Source organism: Macrobrachium rosenbergii, chromosome 54 (genome assembly GCF_040412425.1).
Source record: "Macrobrachium rosenbergii isolate ZJJX-2024 chromosome 54, ASM4041242v1, whole genome shotgun sequence".
Taxonomy (NCBI): Eukaryota; Metazoa; Arthropoda; class Malacostraca; order Decapoda; family Palaemonidae; genus Macrobrachium; species Macrobrachium rosenbergii.
In genome coordinates, this window is record NC_089794.1 from 12639507 (window position 1) to 12657642 (window position 18136).

At 37.1% G+C, this 18136-nt stretch overlaps 1 protein-coding gene across 4 annotated transcripts in view; it reads right to left on the reverse strand.

Annotated features, from left to right (window-relative positions):
- The window catches only part of LOC136834753 (bridge-like lipid transfer protein family member 3B), a 126973-nt gene that overhangs the window by 37710 nt on the left and 71127 nt on the right, over positions 1-18136 (reverse strand). For all 4 annotated transcript variants that reach the window (XM_067097359.1, XM_067097358.1, XM_067097356.1 and 1 more), the window contains 5 exons: positions 12893-12985; positions 9646-9812; positions 8376-8622; positions 6047-7509; positions 5130-5264 (listed from right to left, as the gene is read on the reverse strand). In XM_067097359.1, the coding sequence (XP_066953460.1) occupies positions 5130-5264; positions 6047-7509; positions 8376-8622; positions 9646-9812; positions 12893-12985 (2105 nt within the window). The remainder of the gene's footprint in view (positions 1-5129; positions 5265-6046; positions 7510-8375; positions 8623-9645; positions 9813-12892; positions 12986-18136) is intronic.

Consider the following 18136-nt stretch of genomic DNA (forward strand, 5'->3'; position numbering starts at 1 on the left):
CGGGAGAAGATCCAGAGGGGGCGAATGAAGAGGAACCTCCCACCGTCAGGTTCTGGTCGTCCAACCACCACAGGAGGTCGCTTCACATCTCTACTGACAGAGGGACTTGGAGCTGAGGGGAGTCTCCTGCTGGAGACCAAAACTAGCCTTTAGTCTCCAATGCAGGGATCGAATATGAAGATGCCCACTGGTGAGCTGGTTACTCCTTCTTTGAAGGGAAGGAATGAGCTACTGTGCTGAACCTCTCTATCCTCTGGTCCGAAGGGAAAACTCTTGACGAGGGTGTGTCTATCATTCCCTGGTACAGAATCCTCTGGCTGGGAAGAAGATTGGACTTTTCCAGATTTATCACAATATCGAGGTTGTGGCAAAACTGGAAAAGACGGTCCCTGTCCCGAATCGCCCTTTCCTGGGAACTTGCTAAGACCAACCAATCGTCAAGATATATCAACATGTGAACTCTTGTGGAGCTGTTGTCAGTCCGAAGCAAAGGACCTTGAACTGGAACACTTGCTCCCCAAGATTGAAGCAGAGGAACTTCCTGGATGAAGGGTGGATAGGAATCTGAAAGTAGGCATCCTTCCAGTGTACAGCCAACATGAAGTTGTCATCCCTTACGGCTGCTAAGACTGTCTGGGGCATCTCCATTTTGAACTTCGTCTTCCTGACGAAAAGGTTCAGAGTTGAGAGATCTATCACTGGTCTCCAATTGCCAGTGGCTTTTGGTGCCAGGAAAACTCTACACTGTAGAACCCCAGAAAAGGATGAACTACCTTTTCCACTGCCCTTTGTCCATCATCTTCCTCACTTCGGAGAGCCTTGGGTGTAAGTCAGGTGTAGGAGAGGTCGACTGGAGAGAGGAGGAGGGAAGTTGAAAGGAAGTAGATACCCTACCCGAAGGACATCTACTACCCACGGTTCTGCTCCATGAATCTGCCATATAGCCCAGTGGTTCGCCAGGCATCCCCCCCCACTGGTGACAACGCAGGGGGGGAATGGCACCCAATCTATCGACGTCCTCCCGTCTTTGTCCCTACTCCCCTCCCTTGTTTCGAAGGATGAGATTGAAAGGACGTTGCTGAGGCTGCTTCCTTGGTACTGGAGTCGGCTGGGAAACCTTAGTTGAAGCCGCAAGTCTTGAAGACTTCCTGGGAAGAGACTGCCTATTCTGTCTTGGAGTGGAAGGGCAAGACTGAGATGAAGACTTAGCCACTGCCTGTTGGACAAGACGATCATTAGAATCGGCCTGACGTCTGACAATTGCAGCTTCCAGTTGTTCAGTAGGCAGAAGCTGGGATCCTAGGAGATCTCCATTCCGCAAGGATAGCAAAGAGTCCGCATCAACTGATTTAGCTACTTTAGAGAGGGCTGCATCCCTTCTCATCAGTAGAAACTTAGCCCCATAAACTAGCATTCAACTGGCCTAGGTATATGAATTGAATTGAATATAGAATTTAGGCCAAAGGCCAACCACTGGGACCAATGAGGTCATTCAGCGCTGAAACGGAAACTGCCACTAAAAGGTGTAACAGGAGGAAAACCTCGCAGTTACACTGTGAATCAGTTGTTAGGAGAGGGTGGAAAGTAAGATGGAGGAAAGAGAATATGAAAGGAGGTACAGTAAAAAGAATGAAAGGGGTTGCAGCTAGGGGTCGAAGGCACGCTGCAAAGAACCTCAAGTAATGCCTACAGTGCAATGCATGAGGTGCTTAACACCAGGTTATAGTAACCTGATGAAAGATGGACTTTTGAATGAAACTCTCACAGAACAGGATGAAGAAATCCTAGCTACCGCTGAAGACTATAAATCTAGCCACGAGACAGTCTGAAAGGCAGAAGAGGCAGTCGACCCCAAAGTAGATGCTTCCTGAACGGTTAAAGAAGGACCGTCAGCCCTAACCTGATCTAGGGTTAACCTAGGCTTCAAGTGAATGACATCAGAGTTGAGCTGTCTACTCAAAGAGGTATGTGACTTGTTGAGTAATACTTCCTATGACGAATTAGGGGAGGGGGAAGAAGCTTGAAAGATCTGTGGAATGCAGAGAATTATCCCATCCCAAAACCAAAGAATTTACAAGCTTTAAGATTGAAGTAGCATGTGAGGAACAGGGTAACTCAAAAGAAGTTCTTACATCCTTCTTCAGCAGTCCCAGTAAAGTTTCTATGCCCGTAGGAGTCACTGAAGAAGGAGCCTCAGACCTCTCCAAGAGATTGGTGAACTTACCAATGAGATCAATAACCTCCCTATAGGAAGCAAGAAACTCTAGACTCTCCCTCTCCTTTGCTTCAAGCAAAGAAGGCTGATGCCCTGAGGTAGACGGAAGAGAGGGATCATGATCACTTAATGGATGTAAGCTATCCCTTGCCAACAACGAGTCACATCCACGAACGTAGGAACACAGCCGTGCATCAGCTCTTGGACCAGAAGAGTCATGTACACAGACGCAAGAAGATGAACAATGTACATGATCCCTTTCAGGAGAATGAGAAACTGAAGCATGAAACCTAAGCCTTGGCAAGTCACGTCCACCGACTCAGGAAGACGAACGATGTACATGGGTCCTTCTAGGTGAACGAGACACAACGTTTCAGCCTCTTGGGAGCTGGAGAACCATGGTCACTATCAGATCCACAGACAGTCCTAGAAGCATGTCCGTGGTAAGCTAAACATCAGTTTTCATCATCACGGGTGTAGCTAAGAACATATCCACGGACGACATGATCAGGAGAGGAATCTCTAATCCTCGAAGGGGAACGTCTTGTAGGCCTCAGAACAACTGGACTTCTAATGGGGGTCCAGCACTTTCGACTCCTTAATCGGAGCCTTATCATTTTTCCGCCGAACTTGCACGAATGAGGATGAGAAGAATGAATAACTGAAGCCGACTTCTGAGGGGTTGCAGAGCGATGAACACCATACACAGGAACATGGACGCGATTATGTCCACGTACACGAATTGGAGACACGTCTGTAGGAAGAAGCTGACGAAACAGTCCTTGGTTTCTCTGATGGTGAAGCAGCAAAGTCTTCAATCCTCCAACGTTTTACTCGGGCATGAGTAGGGGGAGATAAAGACGACGATGACGAAGAGGACAAAGAAGAAGACGGAAGCCTATACCTTTTCTTGACAGAAGTACTGCCATACCTCTCTCGAAAAACAGAGTCCAGTCTGTCCACCACAATCTGAATAAACGACTCCGAAGGATCGCCAACTGCAGAAGATGACGTCACAGGGAGAGACAACGCAGGGAGTGACGTCACAGGAGCAGGAGTCTGACCCAGGATCAATGGAATTGCTACAGGTAAAGACAACCCAGAATGATGCATAGTTAGTAACGAAGGTGTCCAGCTAGGTGGCATCACACTAGAACCAAAGAAGTGGAGGCCAGGGAGGGGGGGAACTCCTAGGGAAGCCAACACTGGTAAGCGTGAAGAGACAAAATGCGACAACTGGCCATCCAGAGAGGGTACCCTGGGTAGGCCTAAGGAGGCCCAAATAGATGACCAAAGCAACAAGATGGCACTGCCTCCTCTTTCCCTGAAGGAGAAATATCCCCTATCCCCTCCCAAGAGAGGCCGGGCAGCATGATACATAAAATCACCTTGAACACCTCCCGATGCTTCCAAAGTGGGAACATGGAAACCCTCGAATGCCGGGACACATGCACTGGCGCTCACAGGGCTTCTTAGGTTGATTGGTGAAAAGCACGAAAAACACACGCACCCAAAAACATAACAGAACCAGTGGGAAGGTATCACAGGCTTAGGACAAAAACCGGCTTGGGGAAAAGAGAGCAAAAGCGAACATCTGCTCTCCAAGGCAGTTGAAGAAAGATTGAATGCATCACAAGGTTCCAGCTGGGTTTCAGACCTGCTTCCAATTCATCTGCGTTATCAGATGCCACAGATTCCTTGCATATAAAATTTTTGGTTGTTTTTAAACAGGTTTCCAGCTGGCGCCAGAAGATTTATCCTAATGTTAAGACTGAAGGTTTGTTCCACCTATGAACAAAAAAGAAAGATTAAAGTAATAATATTACAATAATAATATTGACAAAAATTATTCAATACACAATAGTAATACTGAAGTTTAACAATATTATTTTTAAAAATTTCCTTTACAACATTAAGAACCGATGCTTCAAACTTAGTGTGTCCCACTTTCAAAACAGGGATCAGCTCAGTTTTGCTACATATTATATGAATGTTCTCCTTTTGATCCTGTTTTTATTGGTAAATTCCTTACCTCTACCAAAACCAAATGCATTTTCTTGTCTAGCTTTGAAATAATCATTAAAAAAGTAACCTTTGTCTACAATAATCTGAAGCTCCCTCATTCTGTCTACCTATTTTCTTACACATACAAATAAAAAATGATTATGTAAAAATATGTGATATTCTACTTTATGCTAAAATATATGGCAGAAAACGTCGTAAAATAAAAACACAAGTGTAAACCTCAGTATTGACCCAACATAAGGATGCAACTTCTTCAGGGCCAGGCCTGTGCTAAAAATGCATACAAAAATAAATGAAACTCCCTTCCTCACTAACCTGAAATTTGCTTCTAAACTAATTCAAAATTACCACACACACCACTTCCTTTGTATAAAATGAGCCTCCTCTGTTTGTAATCCTTACCTGAGGCCTTCATGGATGTGAGGCAGTAATATTTTTCTCATAGGTGTGACACCTTACAATTTTTGACACCATGTCATCCCAGTCTTGTTCTCCATCCCATGAATGCACTGGCATATCTCCATAACAATCCACAGGTTTGACACATACGTTAATATATTTTCACACTGGACAACACTTTACACATGAAAGTACCAGCACGTACCAAAAATCAACTGTATTGCTATTCTTAGAGACACAACAGCCTAAAGAGTATCATTAACTCAAAATCTGTCTGTAATAAAAATGTTGACCATAAAATTCCTAAATTCAGTATGATTTCCATTATCAAAGTAGTCACTTCATACATGGTTTCAATGACTAAAAATAAAAAAACTGGAGGGTGGCAGCTACTAGATACATGATACGAAAACACAATGGCAACTGGGACCACCATGCAAAGTCTGAGGCATCCTACACACCAAAAGAAAACAAGGAGACCAAAACATACCTGGAATTCGTCATAACCCATGGTGCTACACTCCTCGCAAATTAAATGGCAGCACTGGACTTTGATTACTGACTCATAGCCACGAGACTCTTGGATTACTTGCATACGGCTCATTTTAAAAGTCACCACTGATATCTATGATGAAAAGAATGTACATTAATCTTAAGAATTGAATTCATGAATGCAATACACATTAACCATATGCCAAACAGGATTCTCTTATGCAGAGTAACCATACTACCCTGTGCACTGTCAGTCAAAGTTCCCAGTTATGAAAAACACAAAAAAAACTAAAAGACAATACGTATATCAAGGACACATAAAAAACTTTATGAAATGTAAAAAGAACTCTTAAGGTAAAGGCTCAGTTATGCTTCATATTGTATCACAAGTGTCCTATATATGTAATACAATGAAATATAATAAAAGAAGTTAAGATAGGGTGAAAATTATTATAAAAACCCAAACACCATGGAGAGATGGTGGTGAAAATTGTTATAATAACCCAAACACCATGAAGAGATGGGTATCTAGTGGGGAGAAAAAAAAAAGTTAAAACTCAATCTGAGTATTATGTGTGGTGTTTCTCAATGAATATCTATCTATCTATCTATATATATATATTATATATATATATATATATATATATATATATATATATATATATATATATATATATATATATATATATATATATATATATATATATATATATATATATATATATAAATGTCTTTATATAATGTAATACCACAATGTAATATGAATATAAAATGTAATATGAATATAAAATATATATATATATATATATATATATATATATATATATATATATATATATATATATATATATATATATATATATATATAATTTTGATTACCAACCCAAATCAAGTATGTAAAAAGACAGTACTTACTGTGTCTTTTCTTCTGAATGAGCTTGTGATATCCGATATATCACTTGGAGTTGCCTCTTCAAACACTTCTGATGCTAACTCAACAGATGTAGGTGGTGGCTTATTATCCACACGAAATAGTGCATCCATTCCACCAAGACCACTGTCTGTTCGCTCAGAATCCATGTTGATCAAGATGAAGTTGTCACTGTCCGAACTCAGGTCACTCCGAACTGAAACAGTATCACTCATGTCTTCTGGGCTCGTCTTAACAACAGCAGATTCAATTAAATTAGTTATACTAGTGAGGCCTTTACGCATGGAATGAAAGCCAGCATTAAGGTTGCCTTGGAGTCCTAGTTGAATCATAGGGCCGTTGATGTACGAAGGGTCAGTGTCTCGAGGATGACTGGACGCTATGCTACGAGGCAGGTTGGTTAAGCTACTTGACAGTTGTCTAGCTTCGTGTTTTACAATGGATGAGGGTGACTGTTGCTTACCTGAAGTTGCTGATGTGTGCTGGTTGCCTACGGGCTGATTTAGATTACCATTGGCAGTCGTAATGCTGGTCTGATTGGTAATGGCATTGGTGTTAGGTAAAGGCTGAGATGGTAAATGATCAACACTAAAGGACTTGGTGATATCACTTGTAATAGAACAAGCATCAGCTTCATTTGCTCTGTTCACCAAACTGTGGTCCGACGTAGAGTTCCGCACATCACAAGTGGGTGACCCCAGGTCGTTGAGGTCTGCTGTGGAAGATGAATCAGGAAGGAAACTCTCCATGTCTCCTGCCATAGAGTCTTTACATGGCTGTGGTGGAGGCATCACCAAAGACACATCAACTTGAGGTATGACTGCTGCAACTGCTATGGTATCTCCAAGGTTATCTGGAGATAAGGCGACACCTGCCATGTTTGGATGTGTTAGGATATGGATTGTGTCATAAGTGAGAAAGGAAGTTAGCTCTGCTATTACATCAACTTGACGCATAAGAAACAGGTACTGGTAATGATTAAGCTGGATACTGACTAGACTTGGTGTATGAGCAAGTACATGCAAAGCTGCCTCAGAGCGGCAACTTCCCCCTCCCTTTTCACTCTCATCCCTGTTTGCATTAAATGTATTTTCTGGACCGTAATTAGCCTGTTTCGTGGATGAATCTTGACTATAAAAGTTTCTTAACAGGTCTCTATGGGGCCTATTTGATTTATCACTACCTGACTCTGTGTTTTGTTTCTCTATGGTAACAGAAAGACTAGATTTTGGTTTAATGTAAACCCATAAAGACAATGGAAAAGCATCGACAAAAGGAACTGGTCTGTTACGCACTGCTGGCACACCCAGAAACTCAACCCACAAAGGGTCACAATAAACGAAGAGAACATCTCTTGCTTGTGTCCACAATGCATCACGTTTCATACCAGAGAAGGCCTCGTACACTGAGCCTTCGATCAAGGGAGGAGTCCTCACGTTGTCTGCAGCTGCAATGGGAATTATGTTAAGTCACTGGTGATACAGTCACATATTCTTTGTGATTCATAATTATGAGGAACACATGATTAACAAGCCTCCAGACACGACAGTCATACAGTAAATTCATAAATTTCCTTCAAAGTAAATACTGCAACTTCATTACTCTTATAATTAACATTCATAAAAATCTCATAATAATATGAGTCACTAAAATGGTGAAGAAATATAATGGTGAAAATGTAAATATATATTTAAAATACATACACAAAAACAAGTGCTTTCGAGACCCTGCTCAAGGAAGTTCTTGAAATCTCTCTTTTTGTATGTATATTTCCAATATATATTTACATTTACACCATTGTGGATTTCTACATCATTATTATTCTTATTATTTCTTTTATTATTATTGCTGATGATGTTGTTGTTGATGGTATTACAAAAATAATACTATGAACAGCTAAAGTAATATAAAGAACAATCAGATACTATGAAAAGGTAAATTAACATATAGAACAATCAGACATTGTACATTATGGACTTATGGTAATAATGTGTAACATGAAATCATCTTATTTTTGTGAACAATTAACATTAAATTTATACTGCCTATCCCCAATAATTTAGATAAGGTGGTGTCACTTTAACTCTCTGCATTGTACTTCATTTTGTAACAAACCAATTTTCTTGAGATGCTACATAATTTCTTTGTTTTCTTATGTATTAAACTAAGGTCTTGTGTTATTAAAAGAAGTACTTCCTGCAAGGGATTTACCCTGAATTTTCTCTAACTGAACTAGTAACAAACAATACTGAGTTTTGGTAAGACTCCAATCACAAACAAAGCCCTTATTCAAACAAGACACTAATAACTTACCTGTGGCATGCTGAACAAATTTGTCACAAATGGGCTGGAAGTCTCCAGGGGATGATGGGAAATCTGATGCAAAAAACAACTCTCCTTGCTGAGCTGCTTCCAGGCATGTGGCTAAGGATGCCAGAGACCCAGGCATGGTAGGATCAGATGATCGGACATTAGAAAGGATGAGCCGAGATGTCTGAACGTGCATGGCACGAGGACGGTCACGTTGATTACTTTGTTCACCAACTCCCTCAACAATCATCTAAAAGAATCAATTATTAATCAGTGATTGAAGAATTATCATGGGATTTCATTATTTAGAGAACAATACTACTAATTGAATATCTCAAAAACTTGAATATTAAAATCTGAATTTGGTTATATAGATTAAAAACCAACATTTCAAAAGAAGCCATCTGCTCAATCTAACTTGTCTGTTAAAATTCAAAATTCCACACATCCTCAGTGTTGCAATTTTCTAACAAGCTGCTTGTTTTCCTTTCATTAATATGTTTTCAAGCTGGTTAAACAAATCATTTATAACTAACTAACCAGCATATGTTAAAATCTTCATATTCTGCTGTATCAACAAAGCAGGTTGGTTCTGCAATCAGTTGCAAGGGTGGAACATATAGAACTTGTCAGAAAACAAAGCTACCTGAATCAAGGACATATTACAGGTATTGCCAACTTCAACTAAGAAAAAATGACAACAACAAGGAAGGCTACTTGGTCCCTACCAACAGATTTGGCAAATATTTGCAAGTCATTCAAAATTCCTATTCCTTGTGAATACTGCTACCAAAACAGCATTGCTGGCTCCCAAAGTCTCCTATGCCCACCAAAAGACTACTCTATAGTAAAAATGTTTGGAGATGACATTGTGTTTGTCTAAGGGATGTTAAGGGAGGATACAATTGTCACTAGGAGTGTCACTAAAGCTTTGGTTGTGCTGCTGCTGGGAAAGTTTCTATCTCATTTACTGTGAGTTAGATTTGTTTTCACATTTTCCTTGTCTCCCTCAATAGAGCAGCATTATAGATAATCAGGAGTTTAAGGCAGCTGGGAGGTTCTATCACAATTTGGCATCAAAGTACACACAAATATAAATGCTAAACACAATAACAAATATACACAATGATCTCACATTAAATCATTCATAATACTGGTAATAAAAATTTAAGGAAATATTACATTGGTGAGCATTCAATTGAAATTCCTGTATGCCAAATCATATACAACATCAGTATTTTATAGGAAACTGAAAATAGGTAGTATATATTACCCTGGGCATAATTGCTTCTAAATGGACATCGAGGTATGAATTGGTTGGTGTTTCAGTAACAATGGCACGCTGGAGGCTCCTTACAAATGAATTGAGCCAGAGAATAGACAAAGTATCTAAGGTTACTTGTAGGGGGTTGAGCTGCATATAAAGCTTTGGCGGGGGCACTGAAAAGAAAAATAAAACAATGTAACCTCTGAATAAAGAAAAATACCATCATCATCATACACTTACTTTCACCCCTGCCATAACATCAATTAACCAACCATCATTACTGAATAAAATGTTTGAAACTATGCATAACATTCTTAACATGCTGAAACCAATCCATTTGCAATCATTAAATTGAAGTCTTTATTGTCATTTTTATACTTCTGCAAAACATTTTTATCAAGCCAATATCTTGCATATAATTACCATTGCTTACCAAAATTATTGGATTAAATGATACATTGTCAAAGGAATAATACACTGTCAGAAGAAACTACCCGTATTGTTGTTATTATATTATTATTACTATTATTATTATTATTATTATTATTATTAACACAGTCTCAGGAAAACCCAAAAAAGGCCATCAACTTTTTTTTAGCAAACTTCCACAAAATACAGGTAGAATGTCATAATGTGAAAACCAACCAAAGTATGAAATTATGTGAACACATTTTTAAACATCTTTTCACCAGTCCATGGAAACTTTGAAATCAGTGATTTTTCCACTAAATGCTGACAATTCACTTTCAGATCATTCTTTAGTGCAAATGCAATTGTAATCCTTCAATTATCTGGATTAAAAGAGCCAAAAGATTGTCATCAGATATTGGCAAAATCCAGATAATGGCAAGAAAAAAAATCTAGGGGTGTTCAAGGGCAACTCCATATCCTCCTTCACCTAATCTTGTCAATACCACATAAATGTAAACACTCAATATGCATATAAACAACAACCTTCACAAATTAAACTGAAAACTTTATGCAAAAGACAATTATCTAGCTTTTTTCCCAACATCTGAAACAAAATATACTGCATAAATACACATTAACAAAATGTAATCTCAGTATGTTGGTAGCCTATCTGTGTTTACCCACAGTCTACCATGGTTTCGTGACCATTAACGTATTTTTACTGCATTACCATAAATGATACATAATGTGTATGTGTGAACTATTGACTTGAGCTAGGTGTTACACTCACAATATGCATAAGTCAAATAGGCTATTACAACTATATTTAAGATAAAGGTAATGGCAATGAAACTGATATTTTACCTACTGAATCCATTTATGCTTTTATTAATATCATGTTATGTCAACATAATATGTATAAAAAACCAATCATCTGCCATTTGCAATGACTGACTAATGTTTATGTTCTCAGAATCAGCTGATTGAGCCTACTAGCGAAAGAATTGGAAGAATAATTTTTTGGTTGCTAAAAGAAACCAATGTATTACAGGAATTATTATTTTTATTTTTGTACATAAATGTAAACAGGTATACAAAGGTAAACTAACATACTTTATGTTAAAGAAAAAACCCTCAAAATTGCAAAACAGCTGTTTCCCAATGTTGTTTAGGTTAGTTTTTTGGTAAGTGGTTGTTCATTATAAGAGATGGTGATGAATTGTTACATAAGCCATAAGTTTGGTAATCTTATTTGAAATTTGTTCGGCAAGTAAAGACTATCATGAAAACTGTGTAAAACACCCTGTGTTTACATCTTTTAGTGCATATGGCATTTTCTCATTGACGACTGTCCAAAGCAAATTCATTTTAAGAACACTACTAAAAAGTAGTTGATCCTTTTCTGATTTATTGAAAGTAATGATTTTTCATTTCACCTCATAATATCATGGAAGCTTTACTTGTATGCCTGTGTGTGTGCTTGTGTGTGTTTACATCCATGGCACGTTTCATCACTGTTGATGTTACCATCTCTACATAGTTTGTGCATTTGTGTGTGTGTTTTCTTAGCGCAGTGTCAAATTTCCCATTTTTCTTTTTTGCTTTCCCCACCCCCTCCCAGCCAGGGAAACTGCTCCCCAGCTCCACCAACCTTCCAAAACAACCCCTTCTCTGAGTGAGTTCCTCAACACAGCCTCAGTGCCCTCCTCTCCCAAGATGCCCAGCCCCCCAAAAACCCTTTCTCAGTCTGTCTGAGTATAACAGTGTTACCACCATTTTTCTGAGGTTTCTCAGTCTGTCTGAGTGTAAGCAGTGTTACCAACATTTTCCTGAGGTCACACAGCACTGCCAACCACCAGAGTGTTTTTCAAATTTTAAAAATTATATATCATATATCTTTGGGCCTGGGCCTTTGGTCCAGGTGTGTCAGATAATGTCTAGTTTCAGAAAATGGTGACCTAGATATTGAAGGGATTACTGTATTTTGAGGCTGCCACTATGCCTGCTCAATATGGAATACAGTGAGTGCCACATCAAAGTTACATAAACAAATGGTATCGCAGCTATCCATTTGTTTCCTCCATGCAAACTGGAAAACTGTGTTATACAAAATACATTAATCATGTATGACTATAGTTCTGTGGCTGCAGAAGTTCCAGGCTTATCAGACTGACATCAGTCAATATATGCAAGATTCTCAATGAACATGCTCTGTTCTGCCTACTGGTGGTGTCTGCTTCATACTTTCATTTGACTCCATGGAGGAAACTTCACTTGATTTCACAGGATTGCCTTGCTAGCAACAGTGCTTTACCTGTTTTCATTTTATTGATTCTATTCATCTCTTCCCTTATAACTTTGTGCTGTAAGTGCCTTCCTTTTCTGGGAAATACAGCTACTTCACTTCCTTTCTTGGGATTAGGTTACAGGAGATTACTTTCTTGTATTTTAAAGTCTACGTTCTAGTGGCATAAATTCATCTGGGAATAAGACTTTTTGCTTTCCCTTGTTGTACATGCTTATTTTTCTTCATCATTTATGACATTTTACTGCAATAGTCGGTAACAAAATATTCAGTTATATTGCACTGCTATTTTAATTAAAGTGTGTCCTCTTTTACATTTGTTCAGTCTGATTCCAATGAAATTTGTGGTTGTTAATTTTATCCATACACTGTTAATAAACAGTAAATTCTCTGCTTTTTGTTAATGTGTTTGGCATATTTACCAAAAGTTTTAAGAGAGTTACTTTACTTCATGGCATTCATGAGATATCTTACAATAAAAAATGCACTAAAGTACTAATATGATAATAAATGATATAAAGATAAGCATTCACTTACCCGGGAATTCTGATTCAAATGGATAATAGTATGTGGTAAACTCAAGGTGAAGACTTAAAGTTTGCGTTGGCATGTTGAAACGTTCCTTATCACCTGAGAAAAAACCAGACTTAGTGAGAGAGAATATATATATTGTTCTACTCTTTTCTCTTTAATGCATGTACATATAAATACATTCACACATACCAAAACAAGATATCTCTTGACACATCATACTTAAATCTTAAATTAGTGTTTAGGAAAATGCAAGTAATTAAAGAATATCTTATTCCAAAAGATGATAAATACATGAAAAAGAAAAATATACATGCATTTCAGTTTTCGTTAATAGAATCTAATAAGTGGAATATAAAAGAAACGTCAAATTGATAGGCAAAATCTAACTCAACCAAAACTGAAACATATCAGAGCTAAACATAGAGGGGATATTATGGGGGACAGTTACCACAATCTACATAAGACCAATTCATGAAGGTACACCAAAACCATAAATTAACATTTTATCCTAAACATGATTTTTTCCATATTTTGTTTAAACTCCTGACACAGTATTCAATCACCAACTCTATTCAAACTCTTACCATATGTAGTAGTCTGTCCCCTCATAATATCCTCTGAGTCAATCAAGGTACAAGTATGCAACTTCATGATAAGATACTAGCTCTAATGGCCTCCTAAACTGACTTACTGTTGATAATGCTCCTAAATGATTTATTATTGCATGACATGTAAGTTTTTACAAAACAGTTTCACATAAATGTATAAGATAATTCGTTAAATCTTTCAAGGTTGCTTTCTTTCAGTATAATATGTCTGGTGTATTTAATTGAATGTAGCAATATCAGACAACAAAACTAGTACAGATCACAGGAAATAAAAGATAATCTTAAACATTGCCTAACATGAGATTATTTTGAGAATTTATCTTTCCAGACAATGGAAGATGATGGTAGATTGTTTCAGTTACTCATTATTGCCCTCACCTTTAGTATTAGTTTGAAATAACATTTTCTTTTACTTTATTTCTTGGGAGTCATCTTCCTATCATCCAGTGCTGGATAAAGAGGAATGATGAGGAACAGTTTCAATCTATCGTCTAATACATTAAGGTATGGCCTTCAAGGAACTCATAAAGACATTAAATTAATAACATTAATAGCAAGAGGGACTCAACTACAGAGTGGCACTTGGAAGCTTCATCTGCCTTAACATAATGTATCAATGGCAAGAGGAATCAGTACAGCTCCACAGGGAGAAAGAGCAGATTACAACATAATATACAAATTTACAAATTCTTTGGGGAGTTGTTGATACCTCAGACCTAGCAATATTGATCCCAACTCTAAAATACCAGAAAAGCATGGTGCCACCTTCCAGTACCTCACAGAATCTCACAACTGATAGCATAAATTAAGCAACTAATACAAGAGTACAGAAATGATCCACTGTGAACTGAGATCTGACAGTTTCATTACAACAAAAAGTGTCTCTTATTTCTGTACAAACACCAAAAATAAATGTAAAAGTGCAATTCAAATATACAATTAATAATGGAGAGAGAGTCAACACAAAGAACAGATAGCAAAATTATGAATAATAAGAGAGAGAGAGAGAGAGAGAGAGAGAGAGAGAGAGAGAGAGAGAGAGAGAGAGAGAGAGAGAGAGAGAGAGAGAGAGAGAGAGAGAGAGAGAGAGAGAGAGAGAGAGAGAGAGCAAGTAGCAATAAAAGGTGAGGAATTAAACTTTTTTTTTTTTTAATTTGCCCAGTGAAAAACTTTGTGTACATGAAACAGAATTCTAACAAAATTATGTAAATGCATTACCCTGCAGTTCTGGCTTTCAAGATTTACTTATAGACATTACTTCAAATTACTAGAATCACATGATTATGTTGCAGACAAATGTCCACAAAATTTTCTGGGATTCTCCAAAAATAACTGTCAAACCTGAATCTTTTAACAGATGTTGGCACAATGACAAAAATAAGCACAAACAACCCAATCCTGGGAGAGCAACAATGCCAATGTTCACTCAGTAAACCCATAACAATGAATGGGCATCATATAAGGGTCTGGGCAAGCAAAATGGAAAACTCTATCTTCAACAGTGCAAGGTGGTGTGACTAGGATTTTGTTGCACAAAAGTAGGGCAACCTATGATTAATGGGGTTGTTGTGAATATACATGCATTATCAGACTACTTACTGAGAAAACAAAGTTGACAGATGGACAGACACACTGAAACAGCCAGATAAGAGGTCTTTGCTAACCAGAATCCCACCCCAAAAATGAACTATTACAACAGCTCAGAGCAATATATGACCATGTGAGTATAACTCAGGTTACATCATATATTAAAAATGCTCAACACATTATTTTGATGACAATACTTGCAGGGTAAAAAAAACTGACACTAACACTGAAGAAATAAACTAACAGAAGATATACAATGGTGGCTGAATGGGCACTACACACCTGCAATGAATCAAAATAATAAAGTAAGGAGTTTTTGGCAAGACAAAAGTTACTTCTAAGGATGTCTCATGTCTTGTCACCACTATTATTTGTTTTTAAACATTACTCAGTGGTAAAGTGTAAACTTGAGTAATTATGATTTGTAATTGCATGAAAATACTTTTAAATTTAAACTCAAGAGCATTTTTCAGTGTACTTTCTCTATTATCTAGCTTTATTTTTATGAAAGTTAGCAAGCCCATTAACCCTTAATGGACAGGAATCCTCATATGAGTATCTACAACAGGTTTTGAGTGATGGACAAGATGACTCACATGAGTATTAATATTACATGCCATTCAGTTTGGATGAATTTAGCGGGAAAGATGTTCATAGCACTTCAATGGTCCATAAATGACTTATGGCAACTATTTAGCTCAGCACGGGAGACGTCCAATCAGTATGCCTTGAACTTCAGCTCCAGGACATCTTTTCATTTATTTGCACATAAATATACCCAGGGATTGCTGCTGGCTTTAGTTCTTATCTTTTATGATAGTATGTCAGCTATAATTGTAATTTTGTAAAGAAAAGTGCAAAGAAATATTATAAAAAACATGTATACCTCACAAAAAGTTACTGCAACTCCCCATCTCAGTAAATCTCGTAAATATTTTACAACAAATATACTCAGAATTTGTTACTGGTTATGATATTATGTGAGCTTAACTTGGTAAAATTAACATATTTTTATGAGTGTCTTGTAAAAGAGGGCCCACATATGGTGTAAATAGCCATTTCAACTTCCTGTGGAAGGTACAGAAAAATTTTTAAAATTTTTGTTCTTACACCATGTGCATTTGCATATCTTCCTCTTTCCATTGATATGTTTTTTCTTAAATTGGCCAACCTTGAAGTTTGCCTGGTCTGGGGATGTGCTTAATATATATTGAGCCCGTCCCTTAAGGGTTAACTAACAGGTGCTTGAAAAATTTACTGCATTGCTAATACCTGCCTACAGAAGGGATCTTTTTCTAACTTACAGTACTAATGTACTACTGTTATCTTTTCATCATCAACATAAGGTTACCTTTTACTAGAACTCCTCGGATGAACTACAAATACCAACACAACAAAGACATAATACACAACCCCATACGATCTTGGAAGGTAGTGATGCAATGTTAAGGAACAGGCAGCAGGGTCACAATATGACAACAACAACAAGCAATTAATGAATAAGAAGCCATCAAACAATAAGGTGTGATCTTGATGCCTTGTACCATAACAAAAGGCTAGGCACCATCAACAATAATGCTTCACTAAATATACATACACATAGTTGGTTTTCCTAGGATATGTCAGAAAGGAAAGTATAAAATTAAAAATGGATAGCATGGCAAAAACTCTTCATAAATAACTTACAAGAAACCTTACAATCAAATGTGACCTGCATAAAAGGATAAGAAGACCACAAACCTATGTCAACTACTTTCCCAATATCAATCAATAAGAATAAATAAACCACAGATGAAATAAAGTCATTCTAAAGTTTACCATGACAATGAACTGTTACTATAGAATATTCAAAATAAAATCCACCGAGACCATAGCAATAATAGTGATGAATGTTAGAAGTTAATGGTTCTATTCATACACAAATTGTTCTCCTATAATTAATTACCAAAACAACTCTAATTTTGATAAATACTGTAACTGAATTTACAATTAAGCAGTTTATAAAAGGTCCACAAGCAGAAAAAAAGACAAATGGTTGCAAGTAGTTACACTGTGGAAACAAAACTATTAACAAGGTGATTAATGTACAAAAATCCAGTCAATATGGAATCAAAATAACCTCTCATGTACCGTGGCATTGCATAGCATGACTTACAAGAGTTTTGTCATCTCTTTGGGAAGCACAGTACACAGTACACATGCCATTGAAGCCATCCCTAAGGAAAAGCTGAAACCAAATTCTTCATAAACCACAAAGATTACAAGCAGAATAGAAACACTACAAGCTCTCCAGCAAGACAGCTCCATATAAAATACTGAACTATGCATAAGTCTAATGAATTCTAAAAGATTTGAAACTGTAAAGATGCAAAAAATATACATATGAATTTCTGATATTCAATACTGTAAGAAACTGCTTTTCTACCACTTAAAATTACTTTAAAAAAAGGTTTTATAAGTTTATTTTCATCATATTCTCTGACTACAGCATGCATTAATCTGAGCATGATAGCTAGCAACTAACAAAATCAGGTTAATGTGACAAAATATGTGGCCAGGTTTTGAGTTTCTAAACTACTTGTATATCAATAAAGGATTTTAATGAATTTCATTTTCTTTCAACAATATTTTAAATTATTTCTCAGTTCCTGTTTTAAATATTCAAATCATAGTCATAAGACTGTACAATGTGAAAAATATGTTTAACTGACAAGGAAAATATGTATTCAACAGTAGCGAAATAAGTTTTTAAAGAGTTCTGATCAATTTGTAAAATAGCTTTTTAGTTACTGATCAGTTTATGCCACATTCTTAACATACAATGGTAATAAAAATGAGGGACTTTGCACCTACCGCAAACCTCAAAGTCACAGAAAATTTTAAAACTATTTCACCCCACAATTATAAAAGCATCATTCAACTTATACCTTATGGCATGAAACAGCACTGTGTTCATATAGAATGGTCTTCAACAAAAGAATATCATCTTGGTTAAAGCCTTTCTGGTCAGTATGCCTCACTGGAGAGAGAAACTAACTTATTACATCACAAT